Below are 23185 nucleotides of genomic sequence, written 5' to 3'. Positions count from 1 at the left end.
TGTCTAACTTGACAAGTGTAAGGTATAGCGACCATTTGTATCGCTTCTCTCTTTAATGCTTAAAAGACTATGGGATTCTTGCAAATGTTTGCGCAGCCGGTCAATACATCCAAAAGTCCCTCTACTCAAACGAAGGAAAATCATCTGGAGTCGGACGAGCCCTGAGCAGCGACAGGGCTCCAAGCCGTCAGGCGTTCGCCCTGCACCGCGGGCCAAAGATGGCCAGGACGCGCCGGCGCACGGGTCGCAGGTGGACGCCGTAGACCAGCGGGTTGAGGAGCGGCGGCACCACCATGAACTCCACGGCCAGCGCGTGGCGCAGCGCCTCCAAGTGGCCGCCGCCGTCGCCGTAGCGCTGGAAGAGCGTGTCGAAGAGCAGCGAGCCCATGAAGACGCCCAGCGTCAGCAGGTGCGGCGCGCAGGTCCGGGCGAAGCGGCGGCGGTCGAGCCGCGAGCGCAGCGCGGCCCGCACCAGCCGCCCGTACGACACGCCGATCAGGACGGCCTGCGCCACGTGCAGGACGATCAGCGCCATCCCGTAGGCGTCGTTGACGGCCGTGTCCGCGCACGAAAGCTTGACCACCGCCCAGTTGGTGCAGAAGAGGCGGCGGAGGCGCCGGCCGCACAGCGGCAGCCGCGCCGTCAGGGCCGTGCCCGCCGCCGTCTCGGCCAGGGGCGGCAGCCAGGTCAGCAGCAGGATCAGCCCCGTCCTCGGCGCCGTCATCACGGCGCGGTAGCTCAGCGGCCGGCAGATGGCCACGTAGCGGTCGTAGGCCATGGCCGTCAGGCCGGCCAGCTGGCAGAAGACGTACCAGTAGAGCGCCCCGATCTGAACCAGGCAGCCGGCGTAGGAGGCCCGGTGCGCTCGGGACAGCAGGTCGTGCAGCAGCTTGGGGTAGAAGCACGACGCCCCCAGCACGCCGCTCACGCACAGGTTGCACACCAGCACGTAGACGGGACGGTGCAGCGTCTTCTCCGCCGCCACCGTCGCCACCAGCGTCACGTTCAGCACCATGGTCAGCGAGTAGCCCGCCAGCGCCAGGGCGAAGTAAGCGCCCCGCAGAGGGCCCCGCTCGCCCAGGCCGGCCAGCTCGAAGGTGAACTGCGTCGCGTTGCTCATCGCAAAAAAAAACAACAACAACAACAACAAAAGAAATCCAAGTCTCGCTTCAAGCGGAATTGACTTCTTTCAAGGACGCCAAAAAGTCACAAGTTTCTCTGTCGCATCGTGGTCAAAATGGCACAGTCGTAAAGGTTGACCGATATATCGGGCCTTTTTCAAGACTGCTTCCTATCACAGGATAACTGTTCACACTTTAGGTGATGATCTTTCCTATCAAGGTCCGCCGATATTTGGACTTTGTCTTTTTTAACAACTCAATGTCACGTCGAACGTTTGGGTGATGATAAATGAATGTTTGCTCATAGCGATTTTCTACAGCCTAATGACCAGCCTTACAAAAGCGAGTAGCAGAAGAACATTTATAGAATAAATTGCTTTTCATCAAATATATCGGCTTGAAAAAAATCGGCCGTTTAATTCTTCAGCAATTGGCTGGGTTTCAAAATTCTGTATTGGCCTATGAAAATCCCATATCGGTCCACTTCTAATATGGTGTGTCATCAGTGTTAAAACATTTCTCATCTAGTCAATACATGCTGATCCTATTCTTTCATGAGAGTCAAAGGGAGCAAAAACACAAACATCAAGTCAAAATTGTCTCAATTAGGTAAACCTCTTAGAAAAAATAAAACCCCCATACGTCCCAGACAGAAAAATGTCCATTTGTGTTTGCTCTGAGCTTAATTGAAGTTTCCAAAAACACCTGCAAATGTAGGATTTACCGCTTACAAAGTCCTTTCGACAAAGAAATGGGACAAAATACGAACAAAACGCGCTCGACAAAAAACGCAAAATTATCGCACTGAAACAGCACAGTCGATACAATCGCGACCGACGTCTGAACGCGCCGCGGACGACCCGGCGGGAAAAACGCAGCGGTCGAAAGAAAAAAATTGGCCTCGTGCGCCTCTGGCAAAGAGCCAGATTTGTCGGGCGAGCGGTTGGCTCTTCTTAATAATCAAGTCCCGCAGGCCACGCCCCCTCTTCAACCCATCTGACCAACTGTTTTTGTCGTGTGAGGGCGGGAGGGAGCCGCACCAGAAGAGACTTTTTTTTTTTTAATACAAGGTTTGCAAAAACAATTATCTCCTGATATAGCAATAAAACAATCGAATCAAAATTTCCATGAAATTGGCTGAAACGCACTCCTACTTTAAACGGATCGGACATCTACTTGCGCTAAAGTCATGCTGCCGTTCCTATCAAAAAGCACAGGAAGTGACCCAAAAAATCAACAGGAAATGAACTGGGAATGAGACTAGATTAGATTATGCCAAGTAAACACTGCTGCTATGAAATTTGTAGAAACGACATTCGAAGGAATCTGACCTTCTCGCCAGACCGCCGGAATCGCACCAGCCCAACCGCCGGACCCGTGCCGGCGCACCTCCGATGGCCAAGGCTGGCGAAACTCTAACGACCCAGCCAAAAGGCCGAACTCTGCCGTTCACCTGTGTCTTAACCCCTTGTATTGACTACATTTTGAAAGCCGGAAAAAGGCTTCAAAACACAATTTGACAATTTATTCAGGTCGACAGCGGTCAAACAGCACAGAGGGACCCAGGCAAGGATCCAAGGTCACCAGATCACAAGTCACCAAAAGGTTCCCGAGAAAAATGACAACAATTAGTTAAACATTCGGTCTTTTTGAAGGCTCTCGCGGGGCGGGCCGTGGGCAGGAAGAGGGGTGTGTTTGGGTCTTCTTCTGTTGCAGATTTGAGTGGTGAAGTCCGTGTGTCACCGTCGCTGGGTCATAGTTAACGAGGCAACTGAGGTGGGAGGTTCGGCGCGCTTCACCGTCTGAGAGGCGCCGAGCTAATCAAACTTACGAGTTGTTTTTGTAATCGGGTTTTGTGGTAGTACAGGACGTCCCGCCATTTGTTCGGGACTGTCCTGAAGCGCTGATTGCGGGTGCGACTGTACCGTGTTATTGTAATTTTTTGTGTCTTTGTATGACCTGCCTGCTGTAAATGAGCATTTTTTGCTACAATCTGGCATATTTACATCTTTTAGATGTTCATCTATGTGCACTGTCCTCATTAAATAAATCAATCAAAAAGAGGTGTCCCAAAGATCAAGAAGGGATTCAAAACGTACAAGAGGGCCCAAAAGACTCATTGGAAGGGCAACGAGAGACGAGAAGGACACGAAAGCTTGTTTTGACCCTCTCTTGATGATCAACGTGTTTACACGCACGCGGGTGTCAACATCAACACGTCTGTCCCCGGGAAGCTCATTAGCGGCGACGGGCCGCTCGCTCGGGACGGAGCGCGTCCGTCACGCCGATGGCCGCCGGGGAATGGCCGTGACGACCGACGGACCGACCGCAACAAAACAAACGAGAGGAAAAACATTTAGGCCTTAGAAAAAATCAAAAGCAAGGAGTAAAAATGTGTAACACAAAAAGCAGCCTGATTTGAACAAATACAGGAACATATCAAAATAGTGTTTGTAGAAACTAAAATACAGCTAAATATATATTTTTCCAAAATCTTAAATATGGACATTTTGAAAAACAAAGCACCGTTTTCTGCTATTTGATAATTACCAATTTTTCCATTCATTTCAATATTTGTTTTTCCAATACATGTATGTATGGTTTTCATTTCATTTGTTATGCACTATTACTTCAAAAAATTGCCTTTTAAAATTGTGACTATATATATTATTTAGTTTTCATGTTTGACTTTCCGGCTGCCGCGGATGGCAATAGACAGCCATTCTATGTTGCTTTCGTACATACAGTGCTGGGAAAAAGTATTGGCACCCCTGCAATTCTGTCAGAAAACGATTGCAATTACAAATACTTTGATAGCACTATCTTCATTTATTTTGCTTGCTTTGAAAAAAAAAGAAAAGAAATGAAAAACATTTTACACAAAGCAACTCAAAACATCAGGAAACCTCCACCATGTTTGACTGTGGGGACAGTGTTCTTTTCTTTGAAGGCCTGTTTTCTTCCCCCTGTAAACTCTTATGTTGATGCCTTTTCCCTTTTGTCTCATCTGACCAGAGAACATTTTTGGCTTTCTGGGCTGAGTTTTGGCAAACTCCAGCCTGGCTTTTGAATGTCTCTGGGTCAGAAGTGGGGTCTTCCTGGGTATAGAGTCCATTTTCATTCGGAAGCCGACTGATAGCCCGGCTTGACACTGTTGTACCCTCGGACCGCGGGACAGCTTAAACTTGTTTGGATGTTTGTCGAGGGTCTTTGTACAGCATCCGCACAACCTTTCGTTGAAATCTCACGTCAATGTTTCTTTTCCGTCCGCATCCAGGGAGGTTAGCCACAGTGCCACGGGCTTTACACTTATTGATGACACTGCGCATGGTGGACACAGGAACATTCAGGTCTTGGAGATGGACCTGTAGCCTAGAGATTGCCCATGCTTCCTCACAAATTTGGCTTCTCAAGTCCTCAGACAGTTCTTTGGTCTTCTCTGACACAGGACAGAGGTTGAGTCAACTTTAATCCATTTTAACTGGCTGCAAGTGTGATTTTGCCACAGGCAAGTAACAGGTGCTGTTAACTACACAAGCATCACATGATTTTTCATGGGGTGCCAATACTTTTTAAACTGGCCCTTTTTTGGAGTTTTGTAAAAATGACTACGGTTTAAAAATTTCCCCCATTCTCCTTTGTGTTTTTTCATTGCAAGCACAATAAATGATGATATTACGAGCAAAGCATTTGGAATTGCAATCATTTTCTGGGAGAAATTGAGCATGATCTAACAGAATTGCAGGGGTGCCAATACTTTTGGCCAGCACTGCAGGAAAGATATTTTTACACCTTATGTATTTTTGGAATATTGTCGTTTGCATTTTATGTTGATAGAAATACAAGAATATTTAGTTTTAAAGAAAAAAATCTTGAAAAATGACCATTTAGGGATGGTTAAGTAGAGGAGTCCTCGTTAGCATTAGCATTTAGCGTGGCGAGTGTCATTTTAAACTCTCGGGCAACCACAAAACCTCTGCTTTCATGGTTGCCGTGGACCCAAACGATGTGCGTACATCAATTCTCGCAAATCCACTATCAATCGTAGCCGAGCTGGATGCAGCACAGGCAGCTAGCTAACTAGCAAGTGTTACCTTCGCTTACTATAGCAGCTTGCTGGCCAGCTTTAGCTTCTGTCTCTTCAGGCTCGTGAGCTGCTTGCCGGCTTAAACGGGCAGATTTAAAAATGCCGGCAATGGAGGTAGGGAGGGAGTTTTTCTTTCCTGTCATGGAGAAACTTTTGGACAATTTAGCATGGGACTCTAGCACCTTCATGCCCATTGCACCCAGCAGATTTTATTTTTTTTGCATACGATGCAAAAAGCCTCAAACGTACTGCTGCACAAAGGCGAAAGGATGGTTATCTCAACCACGCTTCATTGAATTTACAATTTCCCCCAACTCTCTAATAGGAAATGTATGGCTAGTTGTGAAAAAAAAAAGTGCGTCGTGACTCCCATTGTGACACAGGATTTTCGCGGGAAGCCCGCAGGACAGGATTAATAATTTTCTTAATCGTGTAATCGGGACGGGACGTCAACGGGAGCGTGCTGAGCGGGAGTGACATCGATCATTATAATAACAATCTTTTTCAGCTGGTCACGCAGAAGCAGCAGCCATATTTGTAGTCATCTTTCAGTAGGCCAATGCTGTTTTGACTTGGGTTCACAAGTCAAAAGAACCACACAATTACCCATAAGCCATCAGTGCTTGCAACTGACAATTTTGATCCGGCTGCGTTGCGTTGTCAATGGTTGGCTCCTCCGCCCCGTTTATTTACACTACGTAGTTTATTCAAAATGACACTTTTGAGGAGAAATGATAAACAGAGAAGTTGCACACATCATGAATTTTAAGACCAGATATGAAAATTCAATACTTTTTAAGGTATTATTTCCAAATTCATAAATCCAATGCTTTTAAGACTTTAAGACCCCGCGAGAAGCCTGTGGAAAACGAGCAGAGGCCGGCCCGCCCGCTCGCCCGCTCTACATCAGTCACCCGCGGACCTAACGTGTTCCCGAGGGGAACCGGCTCAACTCGTTGCCTCCGACGCACACGCACATCATGTGCTACAATCAAAACATTCATTTGATCGTCGGTGGATTTGCTATTGCCGATTTAAGTTGGGAATGTTCTTACAACAGAGGTCAGACGCTCTCCCCGAGGGGCTCGTTAGCACCAAAGTCAACAAGTAACATCATCGCCGCCGATGTCATTCATGGCGGGCGGCCTTTGAATGGATGCTGATTTCTTGGGGGGGGGCTCGACGGAAGCCGCCTGACAAAATGTGCGCAGACAATGCTTGGACCGGAGTCTTTATTGGTGGGGAAAAAACAAAACAAAACATCCAGTTGTTCAGTAGGACGGAGGCCTCGGACACTCTCTCCGGCTCGGCTCACCTACGAGACAAATTGGCGTTTTTTGTGCCTGTTGATGACCCCGAAACGCAAAAAAATGAACTTACAATATATACATCTTGACACTGTTCGTGTTCAATCCTCAGTTGTTGTTTACAATTCTAAATATCCATCTTGCTGTCAAAAGTTTTGTTTGTGCTGCTATCATTTTTGAGATATTCATTTGCAAAATGGACCCAAAATGGTGCCATTCATTTATGCTAGGTTTGTGCTGTCAAAAAATGGTCTGTGCTATCATTTTATATCGATATAGATAGCTCTCGATATAGGAAATGCCCGCCCCACAACGTACAGGAAAGGAATCCATCGTGCCTCAAAAGTGACCCTAAACAGCAGCAAGTACCCTCATGTTAAAATGCAGCGATGAGACGTAAATTGCTTTACTCTTGACTAAGGAAAACAACATCATTAGCCAAGTACAGTTGTGGTCAAAAGTTTACATACACTTGTGAAGAACATAATGTCATGGCTCTCTTGAGTTTGCAGTTATTTCCACAACTCTGATTTTTCTCTGATAGAGTGATTGGAACAGATACTTCTTTGTCACAAAAAACATTCATGAAGTTTGGTTCTCTTATGACTTTATTATGGGTGAAGAGGAAAAAAGTGATCAAATCTGCTGGGTCAAAAATATACATACAGCAGCGCTAATATTTGGTAACATGTCCCTTGGCCATTTTCACTTCAATTAGGCGCTTTTGGTAGCCATCCACAAGCTTCTGGTTGAATCTTTGACCACTCCTCTTGACAGAATAGGTGCAGTTCAGTTCAATTTGATGGCTTTCTGACATGGACTTGTTTCTTCAGCATTGTCCACAAGTTCAAGTCAGGACTTTGGGAAGGCCATTCGAAAACCTTAATTCTAGCCTGATTTAGCCATTCCGTTACCACTTTTGATGTGTGTTTGGGGTCATTGTCCTGTTGGAACACCCAACTGCGCCCAAGACCCAATCTTCGGGCTGATGACGTCTTGAAGAATTTGAAGGTAATCCTCCTTCTTCATTATCCCATTTACTCTCTGTAAAGCACCAGTTCCATTGGCAGCAAAACAGCCCCACAGCATAATACTACCACCTCCGTGCTTGACAGTAGGCATGGTGTTCTTGGGGTTAAAGGTCTCACCTTTTCTCCTCCAAACATTGCTGGGCATTGTGGCCAAACAGTTCGATTTTTGTTTTGTCTGACCACAGAATTTTCCTCCAGAAGGTCTTATCTTTGTCCATGTGATCAGCAGCAAACTTCAGTCGAGGCTTAAGGTGGTGGCGCTTTTGGAGCAAGGGCTTCCTTATTGCACGGCAGCCTCTCAGTCCATGGAGATGCAAAACACGCTTGACTGTGCAGACTGACACCTGTGTTCCAGCAGCTTGTAATTCTTGGCAGATCTGCTTTTTGGTGATTCTCGGTTGAATCTTCACCCTCCTGACCAATTTTCTCTCAGCAGCAGGTGATAGCTTGCGTTTTCTTCCTGATCGTGGCAGTGACAAAACAGTGCCATGCGCTTTATACTTACAATTGTTTGCACTGTTGCTCCTGGGACACTGCAGCTGCTTTGAAATGGCTTCAAGTGATTTTCCTGACTTGTTCAAGTCAATAATCACTCACAAGAAATTACTAATTCGTGTTGCTGTATGTATATTTTTGACCCGGCAGATTTGATCACTTTTTCTGTTAACCCATAATAAAGTCATAAAAGAACCCAACTTCATGAATGTTTTTTGTGACAAAGAAGTATCTGTTCCAATCACTCTATCGGAGAAAAATCAGAGTTGTACAAATAACTGGAAACCCCATGAGAGCCATGACATTATGTTCTTCACAAGTGTATGTAAACTTTTGACCACAACTGTAAATACCATTTCCAACGTTACAACGCCACGACCGTTCGCACGCCGTCATTGGCGGCCAAAGAATGCAAAGAAGGAGGAGCCTCCCACCTGAGACGATGTCCGTAACGCGACAGGAAGCGCCGGCAGACGGCGAGCGGCGGTCGGAGAAGGAAATCTTGGCCCGCGTCCGCCTCCGCCCCGTCTGCGAACGTTCACGTGCCGACAAATCACCGACAACGCCAATGCGAGCGACGTCGACCCGGCGACCCCCGCGACTTACCCGCGCGGAACGAGTCCGGGCTCGTCCCGACCGGCGCATCCCCGTCGACATCCTCCGCCGCGGTCCGTTCGTCGCCGTCTCTCGCCGCACTCTGCGCGCCGGTCACACACGGCTGCAGTTAACTTATTGGCCGCACTAAACATCCAATCCATTTGGACCGGAATTGGCCCCTTTCCGGTCCAAATGGAGCAGCGTCGCCAATGCTACTTTAAAGGTGCTACGAAACGGTGACCTGGATCAAAATGGACTGCACTAAGGAGAAAACCAATTGGGCACTCAAACCCTAACCCTTTCCAGCAATTCTGAACAGAATAGATGATCATTTCTAGCACTTATGGTCACCTCAAGCTCCTGGTCTTCGTCTTCCGTAAGGAGCCCTTCCAGAGTCTGCGGATAGAAGTCATCGTCGTCGTCGTCGTCGACATTATTTGCGGGCGCAGGCAATACCACCAGAGGACTGTTTTCCAACCAGCGATTCCGAACCGGAGCGCTTTCCGCTTCCGGCGGGACGTAGGTAGAGGTCAACGGCTCTCCCTGCTGAAAGCACAAAATAGACACGTCGAACCGACGAGCCGCGGCACCGATCCCAGCCTACGCGGACGACAAATTGAAGAAATGAGGAATTCTCTTGATGTGATAAACCATAATATAATTGGGACTCCTTATACAGTATGCTAGATTTGGGACTAAACATCATTTGACAATAAATTGCCATTCAAAACGCATCAAGTTTGAAGCAGAAGATAAAGGATCCCCGCACGTTACTGTTCCAGCCACCTTACCACTGAACAGAATAGAATCTTTTCTCGTATTTACTGTTTGTATTACTCAAACACACCCAATATAAAATAAGTAGCACTTATACCATAGTTTAAGGAAAACAAGCACAATATAGGCTAGGGGTCCCCATCTGCCGGGCCGCGGACCGGTACCGGGCCGCACAGAAATAATAATTTAATAATGACCGCATTCTGGCCGAATTAACCCTGTGCCTCTGCTTAACACACCAATATCCCTGTCTAGATATAATACTACGGGATAGATTAGAAAGGCGTCATATAAATCCATTGATTGGAATGCTAGCTGTACATCTTGTTTGTGTATATAATATATCTATGTGTGCTTATCCTCGATAATGACGTATTGCTAGGCCGCGGGCTCAGCACATTTGTTCCCGGAAATAATTAGCCCCCACACGAGCGAAGATGACTTTGGAGATATTTTTAGGGCGAAAAGGGCACCTGACGAGCCTACAACCTCGAAGACCCACGAACTGCGAAGATCAACTTGTAGAGATGGCAACTGACGGCGACCTTATTAAACATACATTTGAGACAACAACTCTACCGAGTTTCTGGATTAAAGTCATTCTGGAATATCCTGACATCGCTACAAGAGCACTGAAAAACTTGCTACAATTTCCAACATCGTATCTTTGTGAAGCGGGCTTCTTAATTAATGCTTAACGACAAGGCGAAGTCGTTAATGGTGAGAGCGGTGTGCAGTTGTTCTGTGCAGCTTACATGGCAGGATGTATCTGAGGAGAACTTTTCTTCAAGTCCTTCCATGATCAAACGTAAGTTAATATTCCTTTCTTTCAAGAAAGTTTTTAGTGTTTACTTTGGAATCGCTGCATTTGCGCATTTTGCGGCAATGTTCAATGTTACGCGCATGCGCAGAACCGCATCGTTGCAATTTTTGATGGGTTGCAAAATTTGTCCGTGAAAAAAACAAAAATAACACCGGTCTGTAGTGCACAAAAGGTTGGGGACCCCTGATATAGGGCATAAGAGATACATACATGACGCCTTCTGACCATGGAAGCCCAATGTGTGCGTCATGCAACTGACGGAGCAAGATTGACGCTGACGTCTACAAGCACATGTCTGCACCACCAACTCTCGCAGTCAGTTCTTCCGGACAGTCGGTAGCAAATGGCGGGACGTCCTGTCCCAACACCGGAGAAAGCCCCGATATCCAACGGATAACATGACTGACGAGACGCCAAGAGCCCCTTTGACGCCGAGGTGGCAACATCCACAACCCTCGTTGCCCTGACGACAGTAACTCCCGAACCCTCCTGTCCAATCCACAACCCAACAATAGTCCTAAACAACGACCAAGCACAACCTTCTTCTGCCCACAGCCCGCCCCGCGAGAGCCTTCAAAAAGAATGTTTAACACATCGTTGTCATTTTTCTCGGGAACCTTTTGTTGACTTGCGATATGGTGACCTTGGAACTGCCTCCTCGCCTGAGTCAATTTCTGTTTCGCCTTGCAGTTTGATCGCTGTCGACCTGAATAAATTGTCAAGTTGTGCTTCAAAGCCCTTTTCCTGCTCGCAAATTGGAGTCAATACAAGACTAAGGTAAACGAGCGGAGTTTGGCCTTTTGGCCAGGGTGTCAGGTCTCGCCGGCCCGGAAACTCCGTTTCAAAACTAAATAGCCTAACTAGTAGTGAATGAAAGAAGTCCAACAGTAGCTGAAGCAATAGTTTGCAGAGAACATGAACTTATTGACATCCTCAGCACCGCATCGCATGCTATGAGGCCCCCCCGCCAGAGTACCAATAGACAACAGTGTTGACAGTAGAGATTATCGGTCTCTGTCAAGGTAAGTGAGATTATATTGAACAGTGTCGCTTCTTGAAGCGAGCGATTGTTTCAAAGCTTCATAGTGGTTCATTTGCTTTCTAATGGTCTTTGTTAGACTTCATGAATCCACACCCCCAAGTCACGTGAATTTTCACACAGCTGGAAGCACGGGCCGTGGAGGGGGGGTGGCAGTAATATCACACTCTTGTTTAGGTATGAGCCCAAAAAGTAAAGCTAATTACATTTATAACTCCTTTGAAAGTCTAGCACTATCAATTATAGATGCTAACTGGAAGAACCAAAAACTTCTTCTTCTTCTTTTCATAGTGGTTTACCGTCCCCCTGGTCCCTACTCACAGTTTTTGTTAGATTTCTCTGACTTTTTATCTAGTATTTTGCTAAGCTGGGATAGAATTATAATTGTAGGGGATTTTAATATACATGTTGACGATGAAAGTGACTCCCTTGGTAAGGCCTTTAACGACCTACTAGATGGGACTGGCTTCATTCAAAATGTAAATAAACCAACTCATAGTCATAAGCACACCCTGGACTTGATTTTAACCTACGGTACGGAGATTAGTGATCTTAGTGTCCATCCCCACAACCCCGTACTGTCTGATCATTGTCTAATTACCTTTCAGTTTGTGCTTCAAGATAATCCGCCACTAGTGACTAGAACTCCGATGAAAAGGACATTAGGTGATCGCTCTGTTTCAGAGTATAAACAGATAATTCAGCCTATATTTGCCTCCATGTCATCTAATTATGAAGGAATAATGTCCGGCCTTGCTGTTAATGACGAGTTTGTTTTCTACGGCTTTTTGTTGACAGGCCATTGCCATTTTGTTTATGCTGTAGTCTGTGAATGGTTTTAAAACATTTTTTGATAGTGACCCTAGCATATTGAGGCGCATTGTCCCATCTCTATGACGTATGGTGCAAAAATGACAATACGCATGTTTTGGAAGGACTATTTTGGTACACGGACAAAGTCTGCTGACCAGTTTTCGGAACCAGGCGGGCATCTTCCCGTTGGTGCGTATGGAGGGAGGTCCTTCACCTTCGGGCTCCAGCAGGGACGACGACGACGACGGGAGCTCCGGCGTCCGGGGAGCCGGCCCGACGATGAAGGTTTCCCGCCTAAAAGAAAACGGTCAGCTCAAAGCCTGAGAAGACCTTTCTGGGCCACTACTAACATGGCTTGGCATTCCCATCAAAGTTGAGTCATTGACATTTAACTCATCAACTGAAAAGCATTTCATCAAAGCTATTTATTCAGCGCCTCCAATATACACCTCCAATCCGTTTGACGCGGCGCTCACCTGACGACGGCGCTCTTCTCCCGGGCGAGCTCCTCGGTCGAGAGGGCGGCGGGGGCGCGAGGGTCCAGCCGCCACACCAACACGCACCTGCGCGAAAAGGCGGCTGAACTCCCTCGCCCGTCGGCCACCCGCACGCACGCTTTTCGACACTTACCCGTCTCCCGACGCGCTCGTCAGGTAGCGGCGGTCCTCGCCGAACCTCAAGGCGGTCACCGGCTCTGATAAGGACGAGGGCGAGTGAGCGGGCACAAGGAACGGAGCGGGCAAAACGTCACCTGAATGTCCCGCTAGGGTGGCGAGGCGCTCTCCGGACCGGTACTCAAAAATGTGGACGTTCTTGTCGGAACAGCCGGTGGCCAGCAAGGAACCGGACGGATCCGCGTGGACCTGCGGACGGAAAAACGGTCGGCTCGCCCAAAAACGGGATTCGGCTGCGCTCGAACCTTCAGCGGCGCTCCTTCGCAGCCGCTCGTGTCTTTCAAACATTTGCTCAGCTTTCCCGTCTTCACGTCGTATACCCTGAAAACAAACAGTTCCTGTCATTTCTCCAGTAAAAAGTGTTCTTGCGTATCATAAAAAAAACATATATATACGCTATTACTAGCATTTTATATTAGGGCTGCCATGACGAATTGACAAATAATCAATGATAAAATGAATAAACAATTTGGATCTTATATTTTTTTTAGACGTTGTTGTGAAAAAAACAGTTCAAAATACTCTTTTCTCAGACTCTTAAATCATTGGCTGGGAAGTGATCCAGGAATCGCATTTTCTTGTTCAAACTTGCAAAAAAGTGGGGGGACTGCAAAACATAAAAACCCTGCAAAATAAAAAGGAAAATAAATAAATAAATAAAACATGACAACAAAGAAAAACCCAAATGCAAACCCTCCGCCCCCAGCAAAAAAAATAAAAACTGAAAAAAATGTGACCCTCCCAAAAAAGCAAAAATTACCATGAAAAAAAAAAAAACAGGAAAAACGAACCCCGCCCCCCAAAAAAGGCAAAAAGTGTCAAAAATTAACTGTCCAAAAAGAAAAAAACAAAAAAATGAAAACACCAGCAAAAACTGCCCACAAAAAGCAAAATTAAAAATGCAAAAAAAAAAAAAAAAAAAAAACCTGAAAATGTGAACTCACCACCAAAAAAACAGCAAGAAAAAAAAAAAACTGCAAATACACAAAAAAAGAACCCCGCCCCCCCAAAAAAGGCTAAAACTGTCAAAAATTAAAACTGTCCAAAAAAATAAAATGTACAAAAAATGAAAACACCAGCAAAAACTGCCCACAAAAAAAAAAAAAAAAAAAAAAAAAAAAAAATTTCAAATGCAAAAAAATTACTGAAAAAAATGTGACCCCCCCCCCAAAAAACAGCAAAAACTACCATTTAAAAAAAAACAAAAAAAAAACTGCAAAACACAAAAAAAGCACCCAAAAATAAAAAAATGGCTAAAACAAACAAAAAATAAGAAAACTACACCAGCACAAACTGCCCCCCCAAAAAAACACAAAAAAAGCAATAAAGTAAAACAGCAACAAGTGCCGAAAATTGTGAAGACCATGATAAACAATGAAAACTGGAAAAAAAAAAAAAAAAAAAAAAAAAACCTGTAAAAAGCAGAACCCCTTTCCCCATGAAAAAAAACCCCACAAACAGGAACATTTTTGTCAAATTCAGCTGATTGGAAATGTAAAGAACAATAGATTTTTTAAAAACTCATCGGCGACGCCGGGCCTCCGATGCATTTCGATGTCTAGCGTCTATGACGTTAACACGGACACCGTTTCAGTGAAAAACGTTTCAAAACGATACATATATTTCCACTGGGCTCGTCCTCACCGGACCATTCTGTCCTGACAGGCGACGGCGACGTGAGTCCCGGACGCCGCCAGGTCCATGTCGTGCGGCGCCGTCTTCTCCACCAAGTGCCGCGTCCTGCGAAAGGACCCGGCCCGCCCCGTCTGAACGCACACGGAAACGGACGTCGAAGTCGCCCGGGAGGAGAAGGCGTTCGGGCGTTCGTTTACCCGCTCCCACGAGTAGAAGTAGACGCTCTTGTCGGTCCCGCAGCTCACCATGCGAAGGCTCGTGCCGTCACCTGCGAAAGAGCCCGTGTCGCGTCGGTCTCGATAGAGTCTTTCCGGCGACGGCGAGCGTCACCTGCGATCTTGACGGCCAGCACGGCCGCCGAGTGGTCGCCCAGGGTCTGCTCCAACCGGTAGCCCGCGTCCGCGTTGAAGACGCGGATGAGACGGTCCCTGCCGGCGCTGGCCAGCAAATTCGCGCCTGACCAAAAAACAAATAAATTGAGCTCGGCGAAGACTGGGGGGGAAAAAAAAGAAAAAAAAAAAAAGGTCCTGATCTCACCCGCGCACATCGGCGAAAACTCCAAAGCCAAAATCTCCGAGTCGTGAGCCTCAATTTTGACCAGCTCCTCCAGGAATTCCCAGTCATAGATACTGGACAGTGGAAGGAAATATTACTCTCAAGTCGATAAAGACACAAAAATATACTTGAAACCACTGGATACTAGGAGTGTGACAAAATATCAAAACCAGGCATGTGGCGGTATGAGACTTTGACAGTACCTTAAGCAAAAATACTGCGGTTTCACGGTATTGCAGTTATAGCTCTAAAATGTGTCACAGATTTGAAAAAGTTTCCATTGAACAGAATTTTAAAAAATAATAATAAAAATATTTGCAAATTGGAACATCAACATGAATATGAACATGAATATAAACTAGAAACTGCAATTTCTGGAGAAATGACTCTGAGCTTTGCCGCTTGGAGATACAGATCTCAGCCCCGCCCAGATTGGTTTGGGTACATTTTGGGGACAATATTGGGTCACTTCCTGTTGATTTGGGGACTTTTGGGGGGGGGGGGGGCGTGTCCTGGTCATATCAGGTCATTTGGGGGGCGCGTTTTGGTCACATCAGGTAACTTGGGGGGGGGTGTCTCGGTCATATCGGGCCATTTGGGGGGCGTGTCCTGGTCATATCAGGTCATTTGGGGACATTCGGAGTGAGGTTCATTCACTGCCGCCACCACCCCACTTCAAATGAGTTGGACACCTACTAGTGACATACTCAATTCAATTTATAGCACAAGGATGAAAAGAGCTTGAGTTTTATTTTAGGATGATTTCTTGACCCATGTACTGATAACTGCCATATTGTGACTATCGTGAGCCTTGCAATCACAAATCCCATCATATGGTGAGGTACCCCGTACTGGATACTAGAGAAAAAAAAAAAAAAGATTTTCTCCATTCCTGAACTTCCTTTTAACCAGAAAACAACCTCAACTGACACCAAACGTACAGAATGTGACCCCATGCAGAAATAGCAAAAAAGCAACAGGAAGTGACCCGCGGGACGCCATTCAATGCCTTTTCTAGCGCGGCGGCTCACCCACCGCAGGATTCCGCAGCGGTCTCCGGTGGCCAGCCGCCGCCCGTCGGGACTCACGGCCAGCGCTCGGAGCTCCGGTCGCGCCGCCTGCGGACGCGAGCGATCATCCGCCGCGCGGAAGCTCCGCAGCAGGTCCTGACGGAAGGACGAAAACGGCGGGTCGACCTTCCTCCCGCGAGCGGCGGACGGACGGACGGACGCGTTCGTTACCTTCCCGCAGAGGTCGGGGAGCCACTGCCTGACAGTGCCGTCTGACGAACACGTGAGAAAGGAGGACGACGGCGACGGACAGACCTGCAGAGAAAGACATTACCAGGCTCGGTGCCATTTATTCCTAACTAAATTGGTCGACAGCCATTCTGATAGTTGATGAATCGTTTATTTGGAGCGTCGTAATGGTCAATATTTTCTTTTTGATTCAAAAATAAATTCAACATTTTGTGTGTGTGTTTTTTTTTTTTTTAATTAGAGCAAAGTTCTTTTTGATGACATCACAACAAACAAGTCCAATCATCTAGTCACAGTATTACCTGAACGTTCCAGACGGCGGCGGCGTGGTAGACGGCCGAGTAGACCGCGGCGGCCGACCGGGGCCGGCTCACGTCCCAAACGTAAACGCTGCGGTCCGAGTACACGCACGTCAGGTGGCGGGCGGCGGGGTCAAAGGTCAGTGCCGCCGCGTCAGGATACGGGCCGCGCCGCCCGCCGTCCAGATGCCTGGAAAAACACGGGCCAAGAAAAATGGAAGGCCTAAGGAGCACTGAATGGCAATTCAGGGGAAAATGGACATTGGTCACAATTTTAAATTGAAGGAATTAAAGACCTACCGCACCAAATTCCTCTTCAAAGTCTTTTTTTTTTTTTTAATGACATTATCAAGTCAATTAAAAACTTATATTTAAAAAAAAAAAAAACAAACAAACGTAAAATTCATTCCAACTTTTCCATCAACGAAATCTTTTTTTTTTTTTTTTTTTTTTTTTTCCAAGCAATACATTGGCCAGCTGATAGTTTTTTTTTTCTTCCCCAAGATAGTCTGATGTTTTTTAAAAATCGGTATCATCCGATGAAAATCCCATCTCGGTTGACCTCGACATGGGTACGATTGAACCCCAGGGGTTCGGCATTTAAGGCAGGGGTGCCCAAACTATTCTACATCGGGCCGCAGGAATTCTTTCCAACAAAACAGGACCACACCTTTGCACTAATCTGGTGGCTTACGAGTGTAGTCAGTCAATAGTACTTGAAGAATTCTGATTGGGTGCCCAGATTCAGATTGCTGGAATCACACCAGCCGAACCGACGGACCCGCGCTGGCGCAGCTCCAGCGAGACTCCGAAAACCCGGCCAAAAGGCCAAGCCTCACGCGTTCACCTTAGTCTTAATTTAGTCGAAAGCAATTATACAGCACAGAGGGACCCAGGCGAGGATCCAAGGTCACCATATCACAAGTCAACAAAAGGTTCCCGAGAAAAATGGCCAGGATTAGATAAACATTCAGTCTTTTGAAGGCTCTTGAGGGGCAGGCGGGCTGTGGGCAAAAGAAGAGTGTGCGTTGTTTAGGATTATTGTCTGTTTGTGGATTGGACTGGAGGATTCGGGAGTTACTGTTGTCAGGGCAACGAGGGTTGTGGATTTTGCTACCTCAGCGTCAAAGGGGCTCTTGGAGTCGTGTTATCAGTTGGACATCAGGCGTTATCCTGTATTCCTTGTGTTTGGACAGGACAGCCTGCCATTTGTTCTGTACTGTCCGGGAGAACTGAATGCGCGAGTTTGTGGTGCACACGTGGGCTTGTCCGCGTCAATCTTCCTCACTCAGTTGCACGACCCACGCGTTGGGCTTCCGTGATAAGAAAGCATCATGTATCTCTTATGCCCTATATTCTGCTTGTTTTCCTTAAACTATGGTATAAGTGCTATTTTATGTTCAATGGTCTGCACTGGATCGGTAGGGACAAAAACAAGGACCCACGGCGCCTTTTAGGGACCGGTTTGGGAGCCCCCGACTCAAATTTTGACCGGCTTTCAAAATATGAAGAAATTTTGAACAGGAATTTGCTTAGATGTATCAGTCTGGAACACTGTTTTCGTCAACGATGACGATAACAAAAATATTTCGTCAACAATTTTTTCATGACGACGACGAGACAATAACGAGCTAAAACCCTAGCCTGGGAGACTAAAACAAAACGAGACTAATGCCAATTTTCCTCTGACCAGACGAAAATGTGCCATAGTTTCAGTCACGTGTTCACAATCTGTGACATTTTATGTGTAGTTAGCCTGCACCGTAGCAGTATCCGGTTGTGTCACTCACGTGACGTGCCGGCGCTCTCAGGCTTGCACACACGGTAAGATTAGTTTTCTTATCTTTGCCATAGAGAATATGCAATGTTGCTTGAGCCATTGAAGGTCTATGCTGAGTGATCATTACACACTAAATGTAACTTGTAGCGGTAGCAGAGCATTTGTGTTCAACGCTATGCTATGCTCACGTTAGAATTACTCTCGGACAACTTTTTTTTTTTTTACATACAGCGTACATACATAGCGTCCAGGTAGGTATAATTTAGTGCTGCAATGATTAATTTACTTCGATTCAATCAAATTTTGCTGCCTCGAGGAGTCGTTGAATTGGAGTGGCATTGTAATGCTTTGTTTTGAAAGGGTTTGCATTTAGTTGTATTACATTTCCTGGATATACTGCCTTCTAGTGGCAACAGTGAATATGCCATAACTCATAGCTCTCTGTTAAGACCAACAAGTAAGTTTTCGTTTGAGCTAATATGTTATGCATTATCCATTCGTTATTTAGTTTAGAAGCAACGTTTTTGTTTTTGAATTCCAAAACTAAAAAACACACCCAAAAAACTGCTTTACTATCCTATTCCGAAGTGTTTGGCGAATGCATGTATGAAAGTCGTGGACCGCTCTAGAATAAACAGTCCTTTCTGGGCGCGCCTGTACCTGTGCGATGTGAGCTCCGCCCCCAGATGGTGCGGGCAGGGCAAAGTGGCGAGGTAGCGCAGGTCCACCGGATCCAAGACGTGTACCGCCCCGTCGGAGCAGCCGCAGAAGACAAAGTCGGCGGCGGCGGCCAAGCTGCGAGCGCACGCGGCCTGCGCGAAACACCCGCCAAAGAAATAAAATCGTTATGACTTCATTTAAATGTCAACGCTTTGGCGTCGTCGATGGGAACGTTCTGCTAGCGGCCATGCTTTCCTGCCCGCTTCTGCCACCAATTGAGGTAAGTTTATTACTAGTAAACAAACATTCCTTCATTCACTGCAGTGCTAACCCTCCCACTTCAAACAGGTTGGACGTCTCGTCAATGGGGTCGATTTCAAAAAGTGACCCGATATCCATAGGAAATGACCCCCACCCCCCCAAATGCCCTCAACTAGAGATGAAATTGCATTTCCTTTTAAAAGACCGAAAGATCTTTGCTTTCGTCCCGCATCACACCGAGTACAGTTCATTTGAGCCCGTGCGTGGGTTTCCCGAGCCTCATTTTGGAAGATGTTTGCATACTTGTGAGAAGGGACCGCATTTTATTTCCGCCTGATTGTTGTTCCCCCCCCCCCCCACCACAAAAAAAAGCCAAGGCAAATGGCTTTAATCTGAAAATGATTAAATAAAAATAAGAAGAATAATTAGGAAAAATGAACTGTATGCATGTGTATGATTGGGCCTTCCGCCAAGTGTTTCCCATATTGGGTTTTCAGTTTCGGCCAAGAATTTTGCTTTCTGTACATTCCTAAAAATACAAAGTAGGTAGCTAGTATCTTGCTATCTTAACCCTAACCTGGAAATGCTCCCAAATCTACAGGACGTGCCCCGATATCAACAGGAAGTGACACCGAAATGTCCCCAAATCAACAAATGACCTTAAAATGGCCCAAAATCAACGGAATTGTCTTAGGTGTTTAGCAGCTCTAGAAATGGCATTTTCTCATTACATTTAGTCCCCGGGTTACGAACGAGTTCCGTTCCCACGCTGGCGACGTCAACCAAATTTCCGTGCAAGTCGGAATTAACCCTTTAATACCCCTAAGGACCCCCTAAATATCAACATAACCATCCAAAAACATGTATTATACGTCATATTAATAAAGTTAAAAATGAGATATTACTTCCCTCAGGTAACATGGATCACACCATAGTTCTTCTTACAAGTGACGTTTCTTAATTTGTCACCATCAAACGATGAGCACACAATAAAAAAAAAACAATGACAATAATGCTATGAAGTTAATATAATTACATACCTCAATTGCTGTACAATAATAATTAGGGGTTAATAAGGTCTAAATCTTGGGCCAACCAACGCTGCTCAATAAAGCTAGCGGGCTAATGCTAAGCTGACTGGAGGGCTTCGCCAAGCCCAATGCCATTTACAGTTTCTCTGAGTTAAGTGGCGTTCACCCCCGCTTTCCAACGTGAAAGCAACGCTCAAAACAAACAGAAAGCAGCGCTGGCGTGACGTCAAACAAATCCGAGTGCAACAAAGGAAAGCGGAACGCACGCACGCACGCGCGCACGCACACGCACAAACACACGCACAAGACTTTTCTGTAAATAAAATAAAGCAATTTTTTTGTATCGGACCCTGGCCAAAACACGTCGTCCTAACCTCCAGGCGCACTCGGGCTTCCAGACGTCGCTCGGCGTCAAAGCGACACAGAAGGGCCGTCTCCGTAACGGCGTAGGTGGAGGAGGCCGTCGGGCCGCGGCCGCACGCCACCCCGCAGAAGATGTCCTCGTGCCGCTCGCCCAGCAGGCCCGAGCGACCCATCAACGGCACGGTGCCGTTGACCTGCGCGCAGAGGGGAGAGCGACGACCTTCAGCGGATCCCCCGGGTGAAAAGGTGATAAAGAGTGGTACGATACCCGCCGCTCCTCGGAGATGTCCAGGTACCAGAATTTGACGTGCCTTTTCCCGGCGGTGACAAAGTAGCCGCCGTCTTCAGAGAAGGAGACTGCCGACACGTCGCTGGACACTTTATTGGACGCCAGGATGGAGCCCCTCTGCTCACACGCAAGTGCTCTTCAATACCGTTGTCACGAGACTAAAATTTGTCCATTCTCAAAAATAAGACTGAAGCATTTCTGTGACAGCATCAGTAAAGAAAAAAAAAAAAGACCAAACATTTGTTCTCTGGCCAAGATTCCACTAGTCTAATGAGTTTATCACTAGTAGTTGACTCACTGCCATCCACTTCAAATGGATTGCCGTCAACGGCAGACAATACATTAAATTCAAGAATGTCCTGCGGAGCATCGATACAGTCAAATATCGTATCGCTACGGACATTTTTTCCAACCCTATTTGCACGCACTCACCCGCCAGTCCCAGACGCACACGGTCGCGTCGTTCGCGGAACCCACGGAGACCACGTAAGCGCCGTCGGGGGAGAAGGCCACGCAGGAGACGGCGAACTTGTGATTCTGGACGCCGGTCGTCTCCGCGCCGCCGTCCACCTGCCACACGCGCACGCGTGGCAGGTGACCGCTCTGAACGACGGCACGGGATGAGCTCACGTTAGCGCCGTGGCGGCGAGAGGACACATTTCAAATTCAGTGACTATTGGAATTTATGTGACTACCTCTCCCGTGACCAGATGTTTCCCGTCGCCAGAGAACGCCAAAGCACTGAAAGGTTTTCTGGAAGGTAAAGAGTTTGAGTTTTGGGTGAAAATGAAGTGGGGAAAAATATTGCTGCAGACGCACCGGGACGTGTTGATGATGTGACGTTGCGTTTTGAGCTGCGGATGGAGCAGCACCACCACGCACCTGATGAACACAAACGCACCGTGAGTAGGGGGGAGGGGAGGTTAGGCTAGGCTAGGCACTCAGGTCTACTTACCCTGCGGGATAGGCCACCAGGCCAGAGTTGGGGTCGGACGCCAGGGCGCCGCTGCTGCTCGTGCTCACGCCCAGAACTTTTTCAAGTTTCACCTGAAAGCACACATCAACATTTTCCTTCTGTTAGCATTACAGTTAGCGTGGTTACAGTGGCAACTTTCATTCAAAAGTACCATCTTTTTCAAAAACGATGTACCGCTGATTGGCAGGAGCATATCTACAACCCATTTTGATACAAATGATCACGATATATCACCATATCGACACCCCTAGTTGCAATTCAATACTTCCAAACTCAATGGCAGCCAATTAGTTCAAGCTGTAAAACAACTTTATTCATCCGTTCTTAAGCTGTTGCTACGTATAAATAATGGCGAGTGTCATAAAACACGCTAGAAATGTTTGACGTAGTTTTGTTTCAACAAGCGCAGACCCAACTCGGCGTATTAGCGCGGAGCTAAAGCTAGGCTAAGCTAAGCAACACCGCCGGTGGGCCGCCGCCACCACCACAGTGAGTGGACTTACCCGACCTCTGGAGGTTTTCCGAAAGCCCTGCCTCTGTCCGCCGCAGTCTCTGCTCTCCGCCATGGCGCCGTCGACCGCGAGGCGAGCAATTTTTCAGGCTTTGAGCCTAAACCGCTTTTGAAATTTCGAGGCACCCGCCAGCCGCAACGCCTGTCCATCCACCAATCATCGACGACAACCTTACCACAACCAATCGCGAGGGATATCGTTTCAGGGCGCCAATCAAATAGTCGCTGTCAAAAATAAGCCCGCCTTTGCCTTTTTCTTTTCCATCAATCCATCCGTCTTTTTCATTTGCAACATGATGGAACGTCAATACATAATTAACCACGTCCAGTTTTTCAAGCAAGGAGAATTGGCAGTGAATGCTCATCTTTCAGTGCCATCGACGGCGCAAGACGTCCAATCCATTTAGAATGACGTTCATTCAGGATGAGGACGTCTAGCGCCACTAATGGCAACCAGCGAGTGAATAAATACATCATCACTGAAAAAAAAAGGAATCAAATGTGTCAAAAAGATTTCAGTATTTATATATTTCAAGTCTGATTTCAACATTTATTTGGAAACATTAGTGTTCATTTTGTTTGATTTCTGATCAATTTCCATTTTTTAAATATAACCCATCGATATCAAGCCAAATACGTACATGTTGAAGTAGATCTATTGAAATAAATGAAGTACAAATTGAAATCATTGAAACTCTTGCTTGAAATAAATCAATCCAAACTGCAATAGCGTTGGAAATGTGATATTTAACCCTTGATGTGGTAAATGATGAGTGAAAGAAATATTTCCTCTGACACGCCT

At 46.7% G+C, this 23185-nt stretch overlaps 2 protein-coding genes across 4 annotated transcripts; both read right to left on the bottom strand.

The window, feature by feature from the left end:
- Positions 1–187: 187 nt before the first annotated feature.
- On the bottom strand, positions 188–1120 carry LOC130917668 (olfactory receptor 52D1-like). The gene has a single exon (XM_057839298.1). It carries the CDS (start codon positions 1118–1120, stop codon positions 188–190), a length of 933 nt encoding a protein of 310 aa, XP_057695281.1.
- Positions 1121–5950: 4830 nt separating this feature from the next.
- On the bottom strand, positions 5951–22847 carry wdr62 (WD repeat domain 62). 3 transcript variants are annotated; one of them, XM_057839968.1, is made up of 24 exons: positions 22376–22842; positions 21852–21943; positions 21716–21778; positions 21592–21649; positions 21329–21499; positions 20876–21013; positions 20619–20801; positions 18953–19104; positions 16516–16702; positions 16196–16279; positions 15990–16120; positions 14937–15028; positions 14730–14855; positions 14597–14667; positions 14409–14530; positions 13010–13085; positions 12842–12953; positions 12721–12784; positions 12567–12653; positions 12246–12384; positions 8990–9184; positions 8648–8738; positions 8476–8569; positions 5953–6523 (listed from the first exon to the last, which is right to left on the bottom strand). In XM_057839968.1, the coding sequence occupies exons 1-24, from the start codon at positions 22436–22438 to the stop codon at positions 6520–6522; spliced, it is 2595 nt and encodes an 864-aa protein (XP_057695951.1). In that variant the 5' UTR covers positions 22439–22842; the 3' UTR covers positions 5953–6519. The 3 variants fall into 3 exon arrangements, with proteins under 3 accessions (XP_057695950.1, XP_057695951.1, XP_057695952.1); XM_057839967.1 differs by having other exon boundaries at positions 5951–6523; positions 14730–15028; positions 22376–22845; XM_057839969.1 differs by lacking the exons at positions 5953–6523; positions 8476–8569; positions 8648–8738 and adding an exon at positions 8759–8899 and having other exon boundaries at positions 14730–15028; positions 22376–22847.
- Between the last annotated feature and the right edge of the window lie 338 nt (positions 22848–23185).

The sequence above is a fragment of the Corythoichthys intestinalis genome, chromosome 6 (assembly GCF_030265065.1).
Source record: "Corythoichthys intestinalis isolate RoL2023-P3 chromosome 6, ASM3026506v1, whole genome shotgun sequence".
NCBI lineage: Eukaryota > Metazoa > Chordata > Actinopteri > Syngnathiformes > Syngnathidae > Corythoichthys > Corythoichthys intestinalis.
The sequence above is the reverse complement of the archived record's forward strand: the minus strand, read 5'-3'. Positions and strand labels throughout refer to the sequence as shown.

Bases quoted from the DNA above. Each gene is read 5' to 3' on its own strand.
- LOC130917668 (XM_057839298.1), bottom strand. From the start codon at position 1,120: ATGAGCAACGCGACGCAGTTCACCTTCGAGCTGGCCGGCCTGGGCGAG.
- wdr62 (XM_057839967.1), bottom strand. From the start codon at position 22,438: ATGGCGGAGAGCAGAGACTGCGGCGGACAGAGGCAGGGCTTTCGGAAA. The intron at 20,802-20,875 runs GTATCGTACCAC...CTCTGCGCGCAG, and splicing joins ACATCTCCGAGGAGCGGCGG to GTCAACGGCACCGTGCCGTT. The intron at 12,385-12,566 runs GTGAGCGCCGCG...GTTTTCTTTTAG, and splicing joins GAGAAGAGCGCCGTCGTCAG to GCGGGAAACCTTCATCGTCG.